We start from the raw sequence: 20,597 nt of genomic DNA, 5'->3' as shown, positions 1-20,597 counted from the left end.
CAGGGGGGACAACTTTGGTTACTCACAGTCGTAGAGTCGCCGGAGGGTCCTCCCTGAGTTGGTTGTTCTCCACCAGTCGAGTCGGGGTCGCCGGGTGCAGTGTTGCAAGTCTCACGCTTCTTGCGGGGAGTTGCAGGGGTCTTTAAATCTGCTCCTTGTAACAAAGTTGCAGTTCTTTTGGAGCAGTGCCGCTGTCCTCGGGAGTTTCTTGTCTTTTTCGAAGCAGGGCAGTCCTCGGAGGATTCAGAGGTCGCTGGTCCCTTGGAAAGCGTCGCTGGAGCAGGGTTCTTTGGAAGGCAGGAGACAGGCCGGTAAGTCTGGGGCCAAGGCAGTTGGTGTCTTCTGGTCTTCCTCTGCAGGGGTCTTTCAGCTCAGCAGTCCTTCTTCTTGTAGTTGCAGGAATCTAATCTCTAGGTTCAGGGAGAGCCCTTAAATACTAAATTTAAGGGCGTGTTTAGGTCTGGGGGGTTAGTAGCCAATGACTACTAGCCCTGAGGGTGGGTACACCCTCTTTGTGCCTCCTCCCAAGGGGAGGGGGTCACATCCCTAATCCTATTGGGGGAATCCTCCATCTGCAAGATGGAGGATTTCTAAAAGTTAGAGTCACCTCAGCTCAGGACACCTTAGGGGCCAGTGACTCCTCCTTGTTATTCTCATTAGTTTCTCCGGCCTTGCCGCCAAAAGTGGGGGCCGGGGCCGGAGGGGCGGGCAACTCCACTAGCTGGAGTGTCCTGCGGTGCTGTGACAAAGGGGTGAGCCTTTGAGGCTCACCGCCAGGTGTTACAGCTCCTGCCTGGGGGAGGTGTTAGCATCTCCACCCAGTGCAGGCTTTGTTACTGGCCTCAGAGTGACAAAGGCACTCTCCCCATGGGGCCAGCAACATGTCTCTAGTGTGGCAGGCTGCTGGAACCAGTCAGCCTACACAGATAGTCGGTTAAGTTTCAGGGGGCACCTCTAAGGTGCCCTCTGTGGTGTATTTTACAATAAAATGTACACTGGCATCAGTGTGCATTTATTGTGCTGAGAAGTTTGATACCAAACTTCCCAGTTTTCAGTGTAGCCATTATGGTGCTGTGGAGTTCGTGTAAAACAGACTCCCAGACCATATACTCTTATGGCTACCCTGCACTTACAATGTCTAAGGTTTTGCTTAGACACTGTAGGGCCACAGTGCTCATGCACTGGTACCCTCACCTATGGTATAGTGCACCCTGCCTTAGGGCTGTAAGGCCTGCTAGAGGGGTGTCTTACCTATACTGCATAGGCAGTGAGAGGCTGGCATGGCACCCTGAGGGGAGTGCCATGTCGACTTACTCATTTTGTTCTCACTAGCACACCCAAGCTGGTAAGCAGTGTGTCTGTGCTGAGTGAGGGGTCTCTAGGGTGGCATAATACATGCTGCAGCCCTTAGAGACCTTCCCTGGCATCAGGGCCCTTGGTACCAGTTACAAGGGACTTATCTGGATGCCAGGGTGTGCCAATTGTGGAATCAAAAGTACAGGTTAGGGAAAGAACACTGGTGCTGGGGCCTGGTTAGCAGGCCTCAGCACACTTTCAATTCAAAACATAGCATCAGCAAAGGCAAAAAGTCAGGGGGTAACCATGCCAAGGAGGCATTTCCTTACACACTCCTACTGCCTACAAAGCTAACGACAGAAAGGTAGACCAAAGAGGTGAGGAAAATAGGCTGGCATACAAAACTTACAAGGGAATCCCCACTATGGGAGGGTTTATACCTGAAAGAACTGGGGAAACTTCAGGGATTCCAGTTATGGGACAGAATAGTCATTTTTAGTCTGGGAGACCTTATCTGTGAAGGAACACTGAAGTCATTCGAGGCCCTAAGGGAAGCACACCACCTCTCACAGACATAGCAAAACCACTATCTCCAACTAGTACATGCTTGGCAGGCAGAAAACTTTTAACCTTTTGGACTATGCCCCCTTAGAAGGCAGACTCCTTATAGGTCAAACAGAGGGAAAGGAATTATCATGAACATACAAAACACTGAATAATAATATGTCTGACACTCTTCGTCATCTGAGAGGAAGGTGGGAGGAGGACCTGGGACCCCTGGAAGACACAGACTGAGAGGCAGCCCTTATGCACCCACACAAAGTGGCGCTACGTATCCGGCTACGGTTAATACAGTTCAAAATTTTACACAGACTTTTCTGTGACACAGCAAGACTCCACACAATGGGGAGGTCCTTGACCCCGGCTTGCCTCCTCAGCGGGGTGAGCAGGAGCACCTTCTTGTACACAATATGGTCTTGCCCACATATCCAGAGCAATTGGGCTAGCATTCTTAGAGAAACTGGAGAGATACTAGACGTGCAGATCCCAGTTGACCCGAGTTATGTGTTACTTGGTAACCCTACAGAGGTTGACTTGCAGTGCACTAAGCTCCTTTTTAGTAATCTGGGTCTGATGGTGGCCAAGAGGAATGTGGCAAAACACTGGGGATCCCCGGAGCCTCCCATTCTGAGTGAGTGGAGTGTGGGGATGGATCTCTTCATGATGGCAGAAAAGGTGACTTATCAAGCTCTTGGCTATCCAAGGAATTTTAACAAGGTGTGGGGTGCATGGAAAGTATATCACGACTTGCAGAACACGTAGCACATGGAGGACAGGGATTCTATTTGGGCTTATTACTACACTCAGCACCTGGGACAATGTGCGTGATTATGTTAATATCACTATCCTGAGTTTGCATGACAGATATTACGATGTAATTGTGAGATTCACTTTTGTTTTGACTCCTATGCCAATGCTTCCTATCTCTTCGTCCTTCGGGCGCGTTAACGTGTTGTTTAAAATTGCAAATAAAAATATTTATTAAAAAAACAATACACATTTAAGGAAGGTACACCATCTAACAGTGTGCTTACAAAGTCCTGTTAGAACCTGACCCCAAAGTTACAAAGTCCCGCTGGAAGAAAGAGATGAGCTGGTCAGGGGAACCAACTTTGCCATAACTAGTTGGTAGGAACTGCCTATACCAAATGCTCAATGAAAAAAGCTGCACTACTTAACTTATTTGTTCGCTCCCTATACACTGATGGGAAACTTTGATGCTATTAAAGGAAGGTAAGTTAGATCTGATATTTCTTTGTAAATCATGCTGAACAGATTCCTCGAACACAGATTGATGTTTAGAAATTCCTCAGGCCGATATCAGCACTGGGCAGGGCCCCTGTGTCTGATTCATCTAAGACACAAACACCAATGAAGCCTCAGTTACTAGAACACGCCTACCCAGAGCATGGATCCACCTTCAGACAGCCCTAGTTGCTTACCTACCTGTCTGCAATGCCTCTTTTTTGGGCCTTTTAGAACTTCCAAATCTCATTCCTCACCTCCGTGAGTCTAGGGCAATAAAGGTAAGTACTGACAAAGGGAGAGGTTTATCTACCGGTTCCACGATAAGTGCATTCTTTTAACTAAATGAGGAATAAACCCAAAACTTTTCTAGACTCAATCCACCTGAACTTCCCACCACAGTCTCTTTGCTGCAGTATTAGACTTCAAAATCCTGCAAAATAGCCATTGAATTCAGCATCCGTCTGCAAACTGTACAGATTTGTAATCTGTGTCACTAATTGACATTTTATATAAACAATAATAGCAGAAAATAAATAGAATTTTCACAAACATAAAATACTTAGGATTAAATGGTAACAATAGCAAAATAAAAAAAATAAAAAAAATAAATCACAAGAGATTGAAAGCAAATATCAGAAGATGGAAACATTCACCCAGGCTGAGTAGAAAACACAAATGTTGGAAAACTTCCCAAAACAGGAGAAACTAAGCACTGGCAAAACCAATTGGTCTCATTAACTAACAACACAGCAGAAAGTGACTGAGTTGAGTGATTCAGCAGGGAGTGCTGGGGGATGGTTGAGACGCAGGGACAAGGGCTGGACGTTTCTGGATAAGAGGGCGGGGCAGCGATTAAGTGGAAAAGAGGTTCACAAGACACAACTACCCATCCTAGCCCCCACAAACCAGAAATACATACTTGAGTAGGCACCCTGCTGTCATTTTGAGTCTCAGGCCTGACAATTCAGAAAATGATGTGACCATGCTAGAGAAGCAGACAAGTACCTTCTACGACCTGCCTAGATGGACAGCTCCATGATTAGGGTGTGGAGCGTTGTGCCAAGCACTGGCTGACAGCCTCTTCTACACTTTCTTAAAATAAACAAACAAAACATTCTCTGGATGCTGCTAATGTCCTGGGGAGGTAGCAAAGCCTGTTTTGAATATCAGCTGTTGAAAGTGTAAACACACGGACTGGAAACCTCCTGTGTGCAGGGGTTTCTAACTCACTGTGTGTTCTCCATGTGATATTAGCTCTTCAGACTGTGACCACGTGAAGACAGCCAAAATCATATGACATGCTGTGGCACTGTGTTAGTTGGCAGGTCTGGGACTTCCTAGGATAGCTGAGGATTCCGAGCCTTCACCTGAAGCATGATATCCAGGCACTGAAAAGATGGGAGTGACAAAGCTGAAGACGGCCTCATTATTGTTATTGTTTTCTTTTAGTCTAGGAATTTTTTGTCTATGGCCAATTCATCTTGTTTTATGAGCAGGGATGTTACTGTTTATGAAACAAGCTGCACAGACCTTTTTAAATAAAAGGTCATTATTACAAAAAGAAGTCAGTGGAGCAGAAGCCACCAGGGAGAATAAAGCGCCATGTAGAGGGATATGAGAAAGGGGAGAGACTGCAGTGGGGAGGCACAATGAGGAAGGGAATTAAGTAGGTTGAAAGACTTAAAGCAAGGAAAGAGCAGTGAAGTAACACAGAACAAAAACACAATGGAGAAGAAGACCTTTGCTGCAAAGAAAGCAAGGAACATCAGCAACAAGAAGAAGATAGAATGGGAGGGGAAAACAGATGCACTCCCATACACTGCTAAACATCAACTGCCAGAGAAAAAAGCAAGAGGAAAAACAATTCAGTGATATTAGTAGTAGAATGATAGAACCCATCGAATCAAAACACTGTAAGCCCTTCTGTTGGAAGAACAAACACAAGAACAGTGAGGAAACCCATTGAATCAGGGATGTGAAATAGGCAAAACAGGATCTAATAATGAGGAAGGAGCAGACCTCAAACCCAACCTAAGTATATGCTAAAGTATTCGTTCCAATGCAGTGTGTAGTAAGAATATAAAAAGGGTACACACAACCCAAGTCAAAACACAAAATAGCTGTACCTAGACATAATTCTACGACAGCAAAGAAAATAGAGCCACTATGGCATTATGTTGAGTGGACAGCAGGGGTCTTTAGGGCAAAACTGGGGTATTTCTTTTGAACAAAGGGTGGTGTCTTGTTTCAGCGATACCCCTACATAATATCAAGTGAGAGATATACATGTACATCTAGTGATGGTCAAAGAATTGCTTTGTTTAAAATACTTTTTTCGTATCACTTGGTGCAAATAGCACAACATTTGAATTGTAAACAAATAAGCAAACGGCACCTTTCATAATTACAGACAGTGTCAAGTTTTCCTTCTCCCTGCTCTCCTTGGGCCTTGTACCCAAAAGGTGTTTGTTAGCCATATACATAGAAGATTTTCTTTTTCTCCAGTTAAGACTGCCCAAGGCCTCTAGCTGTTTCTTGTGAGTTTCTCTGTGTTCTTTTTGCTTGGCTTCAATCACCTCTAGGTCCTGTTTGATCTTCTCCTGCCCTTCTACATATGTTCGCCACTCAATAACTTCCCTGGCTCTTTGCTGCAAGAACAGAAAAAAATGTAGTCACTCATCAATATAAGCAAAGTACTGATACACTATTTTACTGGCATTATTTAAACTCAAATTGCTATTGAATTTATTGGGCATATTTAATAAGACAAACCTTATGCAACAAATAAAAATGTCAAACATAAATCAAATTACATTCAAAGTAGACTGTCTCAACGCTAATACACACATGTATCAGTGACTTGACACTGCATAAAAAACACAAAAAGCTCCAAAGTATGGTGACTGAGACTATCATTACAATACTCTAAACTACAAAGGATACATAATGCCATCAGACGTATCTACTAACAATGTTTATCTGATCAATAGCTTTCTATTTCCTTTTGCGTCATGTTAACTTCCCCCACCAACTATCTGAGAGGGCAAATTACTTATACACAATAATAAGGCCCATTCCATTGTTCTGTTAGTTGCCAGCTACACAGTGCAAGTGACGACAGTCCAAAAACAGGAGGTTGTCAGATAACCGTATGTGTCTCAGGTTGTAATCAAAATAGTGCTTGATCCACATTATTGTCAGGATTGTTAGAGTAATAATTCTTCACACAAAAATAACATGTTGAGTTTTTTTTTAAAATCCATGATCAGTTTCCCATTTCCTAACTTCATCTCTACCAAACAGAAGCAAAATAAAACCTTTTGCTCATTTGCCTGTTGAGGACTTAGTCTATCTTACCTTTTAACAGCATGAGTACAATTTCCTGATGCAGTTCCTTCATGTGCTGGTGTATCTTGATCAGAAGAGAGGTCTTTCGGCAAATAAAGAGCAGGCATACCAACTATCCAAAAGCCATGACTGAAGCTACATCTTCTCATAGCAATAGACACGGTCATGTGCCTAAGCAGGCCAAGCTCTGCTGTCAGTACATCCTTACCTTCTGTATGTTGCAGAGCAGGATGTAAACGTTACTCCCCTGTAATCCTTGTTGTCTACTAGGGGAATCCCCATCAAAAGTCATAGGCACTGAATAGCCCCACCCACACACAGGGATCCTGGAGCACATTTTAAACATTATACATATATAAATAATGACATTTGTACGATAGTACCTTACTTATATGTTTGCAGCCTAAACTAAGGCTAAAAGGGCCAGATTGCATTGAATTTTCATTTTATATAGAAGCTAGTTGCATAGAAATATATCACCAACCTTTTTTAAAAAAAAAGAAAAGGAAAGGGAATACGAGACATTCTTAACTAATATTCTGAAATGCAAAGCATAGCAGCGAACAACTGGCACTTTGCCTTTAAGAATTCCACAGTACAGCCTGTATCCCTTCATGCCTCACAGACGACAGTCAGGTCAGATAATTTTTACGGAAAATAGGAATCTTGAGTGAAGCAATTGTTCAGAGCTGTGTTCTGTCTAGACAGGTGGGAGGGTTGCTTATGACTTTGATGAGAATTCCCCTGGAAGAGAACTAGGATTACAGGTGATTAACTTGCTCTTCTGTTCCAGGGGATCCTCATTAATAGTTTTGACCACTGAACAGAGTAGCAAACCAACCCCACAAATAAACGGGCATGAAATAAAAACACCCGAGAAGGTTCCTCAAGAGAGCCTGCCCTACTTGTGTGTCCACTTTAGAGTCTGAATCAAGACAGCAGTGTATAGTAAAGGTATGCACAGATCTCCAAGTAGCATCCTTCCATATTTTGAAATGGGAATGTTTATAAGAATGGCTACTGTAGCAGTCTTTCCTTGTGCAAAATGTGCTTTAGGTTTACCAGGTAGGGATTTTTTTTTCACTCTGGTATGAAAGCATTATATAGGATATAATCAGTCTAGGAATGGACTGTCTGTAGAAAGTGAGCTTGTTCGTAAGGGACCATAGTTCATGAAAAGATAGTAGGACTGTCATATCTTTGGCTTTGTTTAAATACAATTTAATGACTCTTTTGTTTAGGCAATGCAAAGATTCCTCTGCTGGTGTTGATGGATTAGGAAAGAATGTGGGTAAGGAAATAGTTTTATTAGTGTGGAAATCCAAAACCACCTTAGGAAGAAAACTGGGGTATGTTCTCATTTCCACGCTATTACTATGGAATCCTGTATATGGTTCAGAAGCACATAAAGCCTGAATCTCATTAACTCTACAAGCACAGCTTCCAAGTAAGATGTCGCAAAGAGGTTTTGAGAAAGGGTTAAACGGGGGATCCATTAATTTAGAGAGAAGAATGGTAAGCTCCCAGGCAGCAGAAGGGGACTTAACTGGTGAAAATACCCTTTTAATACCTTCTACAAATATTTAAACTGCCAGCATTTTAAAGAATTAGGTTTGTGATGAATAATTCCTACAGGCAGTTAAGGTGTACTTTAATAGAAGTCAATTTTAAACCAGACCTTGTCAGATATAGAAGATATGGTATCAATGCATCTTCTTGACAGGAAGATGGATTGTGGTTGCTGTGAATGCACAAAATGCGAAATGATTTCCTTGTGGAAGGTTGTTTAGCTTCTTGCAGAATATTTATGCAATCTTCTGGAAGACCCAAATGGACATTTTTGCTGGAATTTAGGAGCCATGTGGCTAAGTTCAGTGATGGAAGGTTGGGGTGCAGGATCTTGTGTGGTAAAAGTCTGAACCACCACTGACAAGGCCATTCTCATTATCATTCGGGTCACAAATCTGTCAAATTTGAAGAATTGTCGGGATGAGGGAAACTGGTGGAAATGCTTAGAGAAAAGTCTTCGACCAGTCAAAAGAGCATTCTTCTTCAACCCTGGCTGGTAAAATCCAGAGGCTTAATTTTGGCATTTTTTGTTTTCTACATTGGTAAAAAAAAGTCTACTTGGGGATATCCCTGTTCTTGGAAAATTTCTTCCACGACTTCCTCATTTAGAATCCAGCTGCGGTGTTTCTTGAAAATTCTGACAGGGAGTGTCCGCTTCCATGTTTTGCATACCTGAGAGATGGACAGCTGTTATTGTGAAGTTCCTAGCAATAAGCCATTTTCACATGGCTTGTGACTCTAGGGACAGCAATCTTGAATGCATCCCTCCCTGCTTGTTCAGGTAGTACACTGTTGCTGTGTTGTCTGCCAGAACAAGCAGAGAGGTTGCTCTGATTGCTGGGATAAATAATTTTAAAGCCAGGTGAATTGCTCCATACTCTAGCAGGAAGATGTGATAGGTTTTCTCATTGTGTGACCATAAACCTTGGGTTCTCAAATAGCTCAAGTGTGTTCCCCCATTGGAGGGTTGCATCTGTGACTACAGGCAGTACGAGGAGATCCTGATGGAACGAGGTCCCTTTCATCAGATTTTTTGATTTGGTCCACCATGGAAGTGACTGGATGGCTGATTGTGACAGAGTTAATTTCTGCTCCCAACGGTTTGAGAAGTTGTTTCACTGGTCCTCCAGACAATGCTGTAAAGCCCTTATGTGAAGTCTGGCATGAGGAACTAAAAACATGCAAGAGTCCACAGATCCCAGTAGGGATGAAATTTGCCGAGCTCTTGGATGAGGAGATTGTGATAGAATGCAACATTTCAGCTGGATTGATGACCGTCTCTCCTCTGAAGGATACAGTTTTTCAGCCTGTATCTATTATAGCTCTCAGATAATGTATGTTTTGAACTAGGAAATTAGTGGATTTTCTGAGGTTTACATGAAGGCCCAATTTTCTCACAGTGTTGAGACATACTTGAAATAGGTACAAGGTTTCTTTTGAGGATGATCCTTTAATTAACCATTTGCGTAGGTAAGGATAGACAAATATTTTTTGTTTCCTCAGATGTGCTGTGACAATGGCCAAGTGTTCGAGGAGCCGATTTCAACCCGAAAGAGAAAACTTTGTATTGAAAATGTTTTGAACCTACTGTGAACCTTAAGAATTTTCAATGCTTTTTTATAAGCGGAATGTGAATCATGGATTTTGGAGGCATCCTGAAGATCTACTGCACATATTCAGTCTCCTTAATGTAAATGTGGGTAGATTCAGCATTCAGATTTTTTCTTTTCTTATGTATGTTCAGCACTCTCAGGTCAAGCATAGGCCTGAAAGCCTCCTTTGGTCCTTTTGTTTCAACCAGAAATTACCAGTGCTTATGACCATTGATGAGCATCCTCTGAAAGAGAACAGACAGTTTCAGATCAGTTCCGCTGATAATTTCCAATGTGCTTTCCTGAATACGCTATCATCTGAACCTGTGGGGCCCTCTCATGCAGGAGCACATAAGGGAGTGACACTGTAAACTAGACTATCTACAAGTCCTAGCTCAATCTGTCTTTTGTGAGCATGGGCAGAATCTGTGACTGATTAAAGGTTGCCTGAAAGTGCCAGAGGTGGATTTAACTTTATATTCAGTTGTCTGGATTTGCTCCCAGAAGTTCTGTTCCCAACTCTTGTTTCTCATTTCCCATTGCCAAAGATGCTTTTCTACATTTTGAAACACTTTGAGGTAATTGTTGGCTTCTGAAATACATATTTAGGTGGAGATGAACTGTGTTTATTGCAAATTGATCCCTGGATATTGTTATGTAGACTATTTTATGTTCAGCTTCTTGAACCATTCTGACTTTCTCCCTGGAGCAAATCTATAAAGTTGTGCAACTAATAATGAAGTTCTCACTTTTGTACCATGTTTTGGCTTATTTTCTACTTCTCAGTCACCTAAATATGGAATCCAGACTCTGGCTGAATCGCATTTTGGGGGGGGGGGGGGGGGGGGGGGTTTGGGTGCTCATTGCTACAGGGTTTTTCTTTAACAAAGGTAGCAGATTCTGCAACTGTTGGTAATACATTCCTTATCTATTCTCTAGGGTGATTCTTTCTCTGTCTCCTCCATGGGCCAACACTCTTCAATACATCTCTCAGCCCTTCCACCCTGATCGCCACATCTGTTTTAAAAAACAGACCTAATCTTTAAACATAGTGCATTTGGAAGAGGTAGCCCTGTGCATGGTCATCCGTCTCTAACTGCATCTGACCTTAAATATATTTAACATAATTACTGAGGGGAACCAAGACATTATGCCACTCACTGGCTTGACAAAGGAGGGAGCTTCAGAAACAAATTCTCTTGGTCAGATTTCAGTTCCTACTTGTGGAGCCCCTCTTAGTTTCAGAGGATGCAAGTGTTAGATTGTGCTTCACTTAGTTCTTTTTGCAAAGCATAACTTTGTTGACCAGATGAAAGGCATTACGGTTGCTACTGCTCTGAGCAGTGGTAAACTCGAAGTGAAGATGGCTGAAGTATGGGAAGATGGCTGAGATCTTTCTCTGGAGCAACAAAAGGAAGGCAAGTGTCAACACTATGGGCTGTCTAACAAAACAAACAGCTATTTTGGTGTCCTGCTCTATGCTTGGGAGAACATCCTCAAAATGCTTCCCAAAAACAAATTTGCTACTATGTACACTATTGAGGGTTGTAGGAAGATGGCTCTGAATATACTATACCAAAATGAGATATAGTGTGCACAGAGTCCAGGGGTTCCCCAAGAGGCTTGACAGAGGCAATAATAGATAATACTAATGCTCTATTGGTGGTAGTGTGGTCGAGCAGTTAGGCTTATCAGATGGTACTGTTAGGCATTTGTTGTACACACACTTAATGACTTAATTCCAGGCCAATAGGTTTTTGTATAGAACAATATTATTTTGTTAATTTTTAGAACCACAAGATTCATTTAGCAGGTAAGTGCATTAAATGAAAGGTACTTTGCATAGTAATAGTTGAGACTTTGAATAGATTCAATATTGTACACAGTTTTCATTAAATTGGCAAAAAGCTATTTTAAAAGTGGACACTGCAATTTTCAACAGTTCCTGGGGGAGGTAAGTACAGTACAGTTTCAGAGGTAAGTACTACACTTACGTGTTCAGTCTCCGGGACATAGGTAGCCCACCGTTGGGGATTCAAGGCAACCCCAAACACCCAGCACCAGCAACAGAGGGCCAGTCAGGTGCAGAGGTCAAACAAGAGCCAAAATAACGTGGGCACCTATGGAGACACAGGGTACTCCGGTTCCAGTCTGCTTGCAGGTAAGTACAGGCGTTGGATATCTTCATCCCAGGCAGACGCAGTCAGGGAGGTCCTCGGGATTCCCTCTGCAGGCGTCGTCATGGGGGTGCAGAGAGGTCAGCCCAGGGTGGACACGTCATCGGAGTCGCCTGGGACTCCTCTCTGGATAGTTGGTTTCTCTGGACACAGGCCGGGGGCGTCGGGTGCAGAGCAGTGGGGACTCATGCTTCTGGAGTGAGGTGGGAGTCCCTTTAAAGATGGATGTCTTTTCTTCTGGTTGGGCAGAGCCACTGCCCACTGGAGTTCTTGGTCCTCTGTGATGCGAGGATGCAAGCAGTCCCCTGGAGGCTATTCAGGAGTCGCTGGTCCTGTAGAACGCATCCATTTTCGGTTGCAGGGTCTTTGAAGCAGGAGACAGGCCGGTAGGGCTGGGGCCAAGTCAGTTATCATCTCCTTATCCTTCTCTTCTCTGCAGGGTTTTCAGCTCAGCAGTCCTTCTTGAGAGGTCATCAGGAATCTGAAGAGCTGGCTGAGGGGGTGACTCCTCCTTGTTTTTCTCATTATCCCTCTGGACTTGTCGCCAAAAGAGGGGGCTCGTCTGGGGTGGGGGGGGGTGGGAGTGGGAGTGGAGGGAGTGGGTGGGCATCTCCACTAGCTGGAGTGCCGTGGGACATTGTAACACCAGGCTTGAGCCTTTGAGGCTCACCGCCAGGTTTTACAGTTCCTGCAGGGGGCGGTGTGAAGCACCTCCACCCAGGACAGGCTTTGTTTCTGACCACAGAGTGCACAAAGGCACTCACCCCATGTGGTCAGAAACTCGTCAGAAACTCGTCTGGAAGTGGCAGGCTGGCAGAGACCAGTCAGCCTGGCACTAGCAGTTGGGCATATCTAAGATGCCCTCTATGTGCATTTTTTCAATAAATCCCTCACTGGCATCAGTGTGGGTTTATTGTGCTGAGAAGTTTGATACCAAACTTCCCAGTATTCAGTGTAGCCATTATGGTGCTTTGGAGTTTGATATGACAAACTCCCAGACCATATACTCAATATGGCTATCCGGCACTTCCAATGTCTAAGAACTGACTTAGACACTCGTAGGGGCATAGTGCTCATGCAGCTATGTCCTCACCAGTGGTATAGTGCACTCTGCCTTATGGCTGTAAGGCCTGCTAGAAGGGTGACTTACCTATGCCACAGGCAGTGGTTTGTGGGCATGGCACTCTGAGGGGAGTGCCTTGTCGACTTTGTCTTTTCTCCCCACCAGCACACACAAGCAAAGCAGTGTGCATGCACTGAGTGAGGGGTCCCTGAGGGTGGCATAAAACATGCTGCAGCCCTTAGGGACCTTCCCTGGCCAAAGGGCCTTTGGGTTCCTTTTACAATGGGACTTATCTGAGTGCCAGGGCTGTGCCAATTGTGGAAATAAAGGTACAGTTTTAGGGAAAGAACACTGGTGATGGGGCCTGGTTAGCAGGGTCCCAGCACTCTTCCAATCAAAGCTGGCATCAACACTTAAGCAAAAAGTGGGGAGTGACCATGCCAACAGTAGCTTTTCCTACAAGGGTGCACTCTTGGACCTCTGGGTAAATTAAGTGGATCCAAAGCCAACTCTGTCTTTAAAATAAATTGCAGCACCCGCTTTTTAGCTGAAGCCCACTTTTTAGATATCAGTAGCCATATCAATGATTCTCCCCTGGAGAACTACTAAAGCAGTACTATTGTATTGTCGTTTAGGAATATTTACACTGTTTATAAGACTGCAGTAAAAAACCCAACCAGGTGGCTGAATAAATAAGGCATTTAATTCAACCTCATTGTTTCAATAAATTCTGCAATTCAAAACATATTTACATTTTTATTGTATGCTTAAAATTTAACATATGCCCAGAACCAAGTGCAATAATCAATATATGGAATCGTTTAAACAAAAAACCGGATGCTTCTGTAACATACTGTACCTCAGATTCAACCTCAAGAATTTCCTCTCCTGCTGATGGAAGCTCTTTCCAGCCCACAATTTCAACTGGGATGCTGGGACCAGCAGCATTCATTACAGCTCCATTCTCATCAAACATCAAGCGCACCTTAGCCCAGCTCCTCCCAGCGACTATCACACATCCTTTTTTTAGAGTTCCTCTTTGGATGATAGCTGTGGTTACCGGTCTAGAACAGGAATTGGGAAAAGGGTAAGGAAACTAAAAAATACAGTATAAACCGCTGCAGTTGAAAAGTAAGGAAAATGTCACTTACCCAGTGTACATCTGTTCGTGGCATTAGTCGCTGCAGATTCACATGCTGTGCATAGTCCGCCGTCTGGTGTTGGGTCGGAGTGTTACAAGTTGTTTTTCTTCGAAGAAGTCTTTTCGAGTCACGAGACCGAGGGACTCCTCCTACTTTGGTTCCATTGCGTATGGGCGTCGACTCCATGTTAGATTGTTTTCCCCGCAGAGGGTGAGGTTGGAGTTGTGTATGTTAGTAATAGTGCCCATGCAATGGAATGACTAAGTATGTACAAAATGAATGTTAAAGTAATATATTTACAAATGTACAAATGTTGAAGATTACTTCCAAACGGCTACAGGCTCCCGGGGAGGCGCATGTGAATCTGCAGCGACTAATGCCACGAACAGATGTACACTGGATAAGTGACATTTTCCGTTCAGTGGCATGTGTAGCTGCAGATACACATGCTGTGCATAGACTAGTAAGCAGTTATCTCCCCAAAAAGCGGTGGTTCAGCCTGTAGGAGTGGAAGTAGTTTGAAATAAAGTTCTTAGTACAGCTTGACCTACTGTGGCTTGTTGTGCAGATAACACGTCTACACAGTAGTGCTTAGTAAATGTGTGAGGCGTAGACCATGTTGCTGCCTTACATATTTCGTTCATTGGAATATTTCCTAGAAAGGCCATGGTAGCACCTTTCTTTCTGGTTGAGTGTGCCTTTGGTGTAATAGGCAGCTGTCTTTTTGCTTTAAGATAGCAGGTTTGGATGCACCTAACTATCCATCTAGCTATACCTTGTTTTGATATTGGATTTCCTGTATGAGGTTTTTGAAATGCAATAAATAGTTGTTTTGTTTTCCTAATTAGTTTTGTTCTGTCAATGTAGTACATTAGTGCTCTTTTGATGTCTAATGTATGTAGTGCTCTTTCAGCTATTGAGTCTGGCTGTGGAAAGAACACTGGCAATTCTACTGTTTGATTTAAGTGGAACGGTGAGATGACCTTTGGTAAGAATTTTGGGTTGGTTCTTAGAACTACCTTATTTTTGTGTATTTGAATAAATGGTTCTTGTATAGTAAATGCCTGAATTTCACTCACTCTTCTTAGAGATGTAATGGCAATGAGAAATGCAACTTTCCACGTTAAGTATTGCATTTCACAAGAATGCATGGGTTTGAAAGGTGGACCCATGAGCCTTGTCAAGACAATGTTGAGGTTCCATGAAGGAACAGGTGGTGTCCTTGGTGGTATTATTCTCTTTAGGCCCTCCATAAACGCTTTAATGACCGGTATTCTGAATAGGGAAGTTGAATGAGTAATCTGCAGGTAAGCAGATATTGCTGCGAGATGTATTTTTATGGAATTAAAAGCTAGATTTGCTTTTTGTAGATGTAGTAAATATGCTACTACATCTTTTGGAGATGCATGCAATGGTTGGACTTGATTATTATGGCAGTAACAAACAAATCTTTTCCATTTACTTGCATAGCAGTGTCTAGTGGATGGCCTTCTAGCTTGTTTTATGACCTCCATACATTCTTGTGTGAGGTTCAAGTGTCCAAATTCTAGGATTTCAGGAGCCAAATTGCTAGATTCAGCGATGCAGGGTTTGGATGCCTGATCTGTTGTTTGTGTTGTGTTAAAAGATCTGGCCTGTTGGGTAGTTTGACATGAGGTACTACTGACAGGTCTAGTAGTGTGGTATACCAAGGTTGTCTTGCCCATGTTGGTGCTATCAGTATGAGTTTGAGTTTGTTTTGGCTCAATCTGTTTAACAGATATGGAAGGAGAGGGAGAGGGGGAAAAGCGTACGCAAATATCCCTGACCAATTCATCCATAGAGCATTGCCTTGGGATTGCTGGTGTGGGTACCTGGATGCGAAGTTTTGGCATTTTGCGTTTTCTTTTGTTGCAAATAGATCTATTTGAGGTGTTCCCCAAATTTGGAAGTAATTGTTCAGGATTTGGGGTGAATTTCCCATTCGTGGACCTGTTGGTGATCCCGAGAGAGATTGTCTGCTAGCTGGTTCTGGATATTGGAATAAATTGTGCTACTAGTCGAATGTGGTTGTGAATTGCCCAATGCCATATTTTTTGTGTTACGAGACACAACTGTGTGGAGTGTCCCCCCCCGTTTGTTTAAATAATACATTGTCGTCATGTTGTCTGTTTTGACAAGAATGTATTTGTGGGATATCATGGGTTGGAATGCTTTCAATGCTAGAAATACTGCTAACAGTTCTAGGTGATTTATATGAAAATTTCTTTGATGTACGTCCCATTGTCCTTGGATGCTGTGTTGATTGAGGTGTGCTCCCCACCCTGTCATGGAAGCATCTGTTGTTATCACGTATTGTGGCACTGGGTCTTGGAAAGGCCGCCCTTTTTTTAAATTTGTACTGTTCCACCATAGAAGCGAGATGTATGTTTGGCGGTCTATCAACACCAGATCTAGAAGTTGACCCTGTGCATGTGACCATTGTGATGCTAGGCACTGTTGTAAGGGCCGCATGTGCAATCTTGCGTTTAGGACAATGGCTATGCATGAGGACATCATGCCTAGGAGTTTTAATACCATTTTTGCATGTATCTTTTGATTTGGATACATGGCTTGTATCACCTTGTGAAAATTTTGAACCCTTTGTGGACTTGGAGTGGCTATCCCTTTTGTTGTGTTGATTGTCGCTCCTAAGTATTGCTGTGTTTGACACGGCACAAGGTGTGACTTTGCATAGTTGATGGCGAAACCCAGCTTGTAAAAGGTTTGTATAACATAATCTGTGTGGTGTGAACACTTTGTTAGCGAGTTGGTCTTGATTAGCCAATCGTCTAGGTACGGGAACACGTGTATTTTTTGCCTTCTGATGTGTGCAGCTACTACTGCTAGACACTTTGTAAAGACTCTTGGCGCTGTTGTTATTCCGAATGGCAACACTTTGAATTGGTAGTGTATTCCTTTGAATACGAACCTTAGGTATTTCCTGTGCGAGGGATGTATCGGTATAAGGAAATACGCATCCTTTAGATCTAATGTTGTCATGTAGTCTTGCTGTTTCAGCAGTGGGATTACGTCTTGTAATGTCCCCATGTGAAAGTGGTCTGATTTGATGTAGGTGTTTAGTGTTCTGAGATCTAATATTGGTCTTAGAGTTTTGTCTTTTTTGGGTATTAGAAAGTACAGTGAGTAAACTCCTGTGTTCTTTTGTGGACCTGGTACTAATTCTATTGCGTCTTTTTGCAGTAATGCCTGAACTTCTAGTCCTAGAAGATCTAAATGCTGTTTTGACATATTGTGTGTTTTCGGTGGGACGTTTGGAGGGAGTTGGAGAAATTCTATGCAATAACCATGTTGGATAATTGCTAAGACCCAAGTGTCTGTTGTAATTTCCTCCCAAGATTTGTAGAACTGGCTTAGTCTTCCTCCCCACTGGTGTTGTGTGAAGGGGTTGAGTGACCTGTGAGTCACTGCTTGTTTTGAGGGGTTTTCGGACCTTGAAATTTTCCCCGGTTTCTTGGGAATTGGCCCCCTCTGTATTGGCCTCGAAAGCCTCCCCTTTGGTATTGTCCCTGGTAGGTAGGCGGTGTTGTTTGTGAGGTGCTGGCTTGTGTGGCTTGACCTCGAAACCCTCCTCTGAAAGTGGTTTTATGAAATGTGCCAAATGTGCCTCTGCCCTGCGGGGAATAGAGTGCGCCCATGGCTTTAGCTGTATCAGTGTCTTTCCTTAATTTTTCAATTGCAGTGTCCACTTCTGGGCCAAACAATTGTTGTTCATTGAACAGCATATTAAGCACTACCTGCTGTATCTCAGGTTTGAAGCCGGATGTGCGCAGCCATGCGTGCCTCCTTATTGTTACAGCAGTATTTATTGTTCTTGCAGCTGTATCTGCTGCATCCATAGAAGAACGGATTTGGTTGTTGGAAATGTTCTGTCCCTCTTCAACCACTTGTTTTGCCCGTTTTTGGAATTCTTTTGTGAGGTGTTCGATGAGATGATGCATCTCGTCCCAATGGGCTCTGTCATATCGCGCTAGGAGTGCCTGCGAGTTGGCGATGCGCCACTAATTTGCAGCTTGTACTGCAACCCTTTTCCCGGCTGCATCAAACTTTCGGCTCTCCTTGTCTGGAGGTGGTGCGTCGCCTGATGTGTGCGAGTTGGCTCTTTTACGAGCTGCTCCTACGACAACTGAATCTGGTGTCAGTTGTGATGTAATAAAAGCAGGGTCTGTGGGTGGTGCTTTGTATTTCTTCTCCACCCTTGGGGTTATTGCTCTGCTTTTAACTGGCTCCTTAAAGATTTGTTTAGCGTGCCTTAGCATTCCAGGGAGCATAGGAAGGCTTTGATAATTGCTATGGGTGGAGGACAGGGTGTTAAAAAGGAAGTCATCCTCGATAGGCTCTGAATGTAGCGATACGTTATGAAACTCTGCTGCCCTAGCCACTACCTGAGCATACGCTGTACTGTCCTCAGGTGGTGAGGGCTTAGTGGGGTACGACTCAGGGCTATTGTCCGATACTGGGGCGTCATAGAGATCCCATGCGTCCTGGTCATCTTGGCTCATGGTGGTATGAGCTGGTGATTGTGACGGAGTCTGTGCCGGTGATATAGGAGGTGCCGGTGGTGGAGAGGGTGGTGGAGTTACCTTCTTCACCACTTTTGCTTGTGGTGTTGTTTCTTGTTGTTGGAAATCTAGTTTCCTTTTTCTTCTGATTGGGGGAAGGGTGCTGATCTTCCCTGTACCACTTTGTATAAAGATCCGCTTTTGCGTGTGATCTACAGCTGTTGTTTGTAATTCCTCCTCAAACCTGTGTTTTTGAAGTTGGGAGGACAGTGATTGTTCCTCTGAGTAGGAACTGGCTTTCGGTTCGGTTGCTGGGCGTTTTGGCACCGAAACCGTGCCTTTTGTTATTTTCGGCTCCGACGAGATTTTCCTCTTTTTCGGCGTCGCACCCTCTCGGTGTCGACCATCTTCGGTGCTGCTATCTCTGTGCCGAGCAGCTTCGGTGCCGCTGTCTCTGTGTCGAGCAGCTTCGGTGCCGCTATCTCGGTGTCGACCCTTTTCCGCGGCACCTTCTCGGTCCCGAGATTGCTGCGTGCCTGTGTCTCGACCTGAGTCGGACGATCTCGGCACCGTCTCGCCCTTCTTCGGTGCCGATGGACGGTCACCTACTTTATGGGTTGAGCCATGGCCTGTCGGCAGTGGCGTCCCCTGGGCTTTGTCTGTTTTCCCCTGTGATGTTTGTTTCGACGTCTTACTCACGGTTTCTTCGACGTCGAATTCTTCCGAATCTGATTCGTGGATGGAGAATGCTTCTTCTTCTCCCTCTTCCTCGAACCTTTGTTGTCCTGTCGGCGTGGACGCCATCTGTAACCTTCTGGCTCTTCGGTCTCGGAGCGTTTTTCTCGACCGAAACGCTCAACAGGCTTCACACGTCTCTTCTTTGTGCTCGGGTGACAGGCACAAGTTACAGACCAAATGTTGGTCTGTATAGGGATATTTACTGTGGCATTTAGGACAGAATCGGAACGGGGTCCGTTCCATCAGTCTTGATGTTGCACGCGGTCGGGCCGACCAGGCCCCGACGGGGGATCGAAATTACCCCAAAGGGCTACCGGAGCTCTTCTGGATTCGGTGTCGACTCTAATCTAACCCGATACCGAACGAAACAATACCGACGATTTTTCCGTTGATTCTGACTAACTTTCCGACCCGAAACACGGAGCGAAAAGGAACACGTCCGAACCCGATGGCGGAAAAAAAACAATCTAACATGGAGTCGACGCCCATGCGCAATGGAACCAAAGTAGGAGGAGTCCCTCGGTCTCGTGACTCGAAAAGACTTCTTCGAAGAAAAACAACTTGTAACACTCCGACCCAACACCAGACGGCGGACTATGCACAGCATGTGTATCTGCAGCTACACATGCCACCGAACATACTATTTTTCAATTTTGCACATTTTAATACAAGGAATGGTTACCTCTCACCCAGAAAGTCTAAGTATCAAAATAAGTTATGTGTCTTTACAAAAAGGTATACTTACCCTTTGCCTTTGTCACTGCGTGACTCAATGACGACTCCTTCCACTGGACCTACGGGGTCTGCTTTCAACTCAAGCACCTCGGCTAAAGTAACTGTTGCTTCTGCTAAAGCTAGCAAGTTTTCACCCTACTCCAGGAAAAGAAAAGAAACTATTGCTACAATCAATAATACATTTTTCTCCTATCTGTACATCATCATATGCTGAAACAAAACTGAAAAGTAAGGCAGCAGTGGGTTGGATTGCAGGCATTGAGAAACAAATTAAATAACTTTGGTAACAATCTTTCTGGTGGATATTCTATCTGCCAACAGATTCTTTTTATTCTGAATATCCAAAAGTGCTGGACTTTATCTTGAAAATGTGCAATACATCTCTTTGGACATTCAATGTATGATAGAGTCATCAAAATGTAATGGTCATTTGTTTAGAAAAAACATCAATGTACCCGTAAGAAGACTAGTTTTTAGCTATTGCCTCGAGTGCCTGCTCTGTCCATGGAGAGTATTGCTTACTATAAGGGGCTGGGAGCCGAACCACAGCTTACCATTCGTTGGCTTCTTGTCACTTGTATTTGCTG

General features: G+C 44.0%; 1 protein-coding gene across 1 annotated transcript in view; it reads right to left on the bottom strand.

The window, feature by feature from the left end:
* Window positions 1-20,597, bottom strand: part of MTIF2 (mitochondrial translational initiation factor 2) — a 350,344-nt gene that overhangs the window by 157,264 nt on the left and 172,483 nt on the right. The window contains exons 8-10 of the mRNA XM_069234182.1: window positions 20,021-20,145; window positions 13,714-13,918; window positions 5,501-5,753 (exon numbers count right to left, since the gene is read on the bottom strand). Of these exons, the coding sequence (XP_069090283.1) occupies window positions 5,501-5,753; window positions 13,714-13,918; window positions 20,021-20,145 (583 nt within the window). The remainder of the gene's footprint in view (window positions 1-5,500; window positions 5,754-13,713; window positions 13,919-20,020; window positions 20,146-20,597) is intronic.

This window comes from Pleurodeles waltl, chromosome 5 (genome assembly GCF_031143425.1).
Source record: "Pleurodeles waltl isolate 20211129_DDA chromosome 5, aPleWal1.hap1.20221129, whole genome shotgun sequence".
NCBI classification, from domain to species: domain Eukaryota; kingdom Metazoa; phylum Chordata; class Amphibia; order Caudata; family Salamandridae; genus Pleurodeles; species Pleurodeles waltl.
The sequence above is the reverse complement of the archived record's forward strand: the minus strand, read 5'-3'. Positions and strand labels throughout refer to the sequence as shown.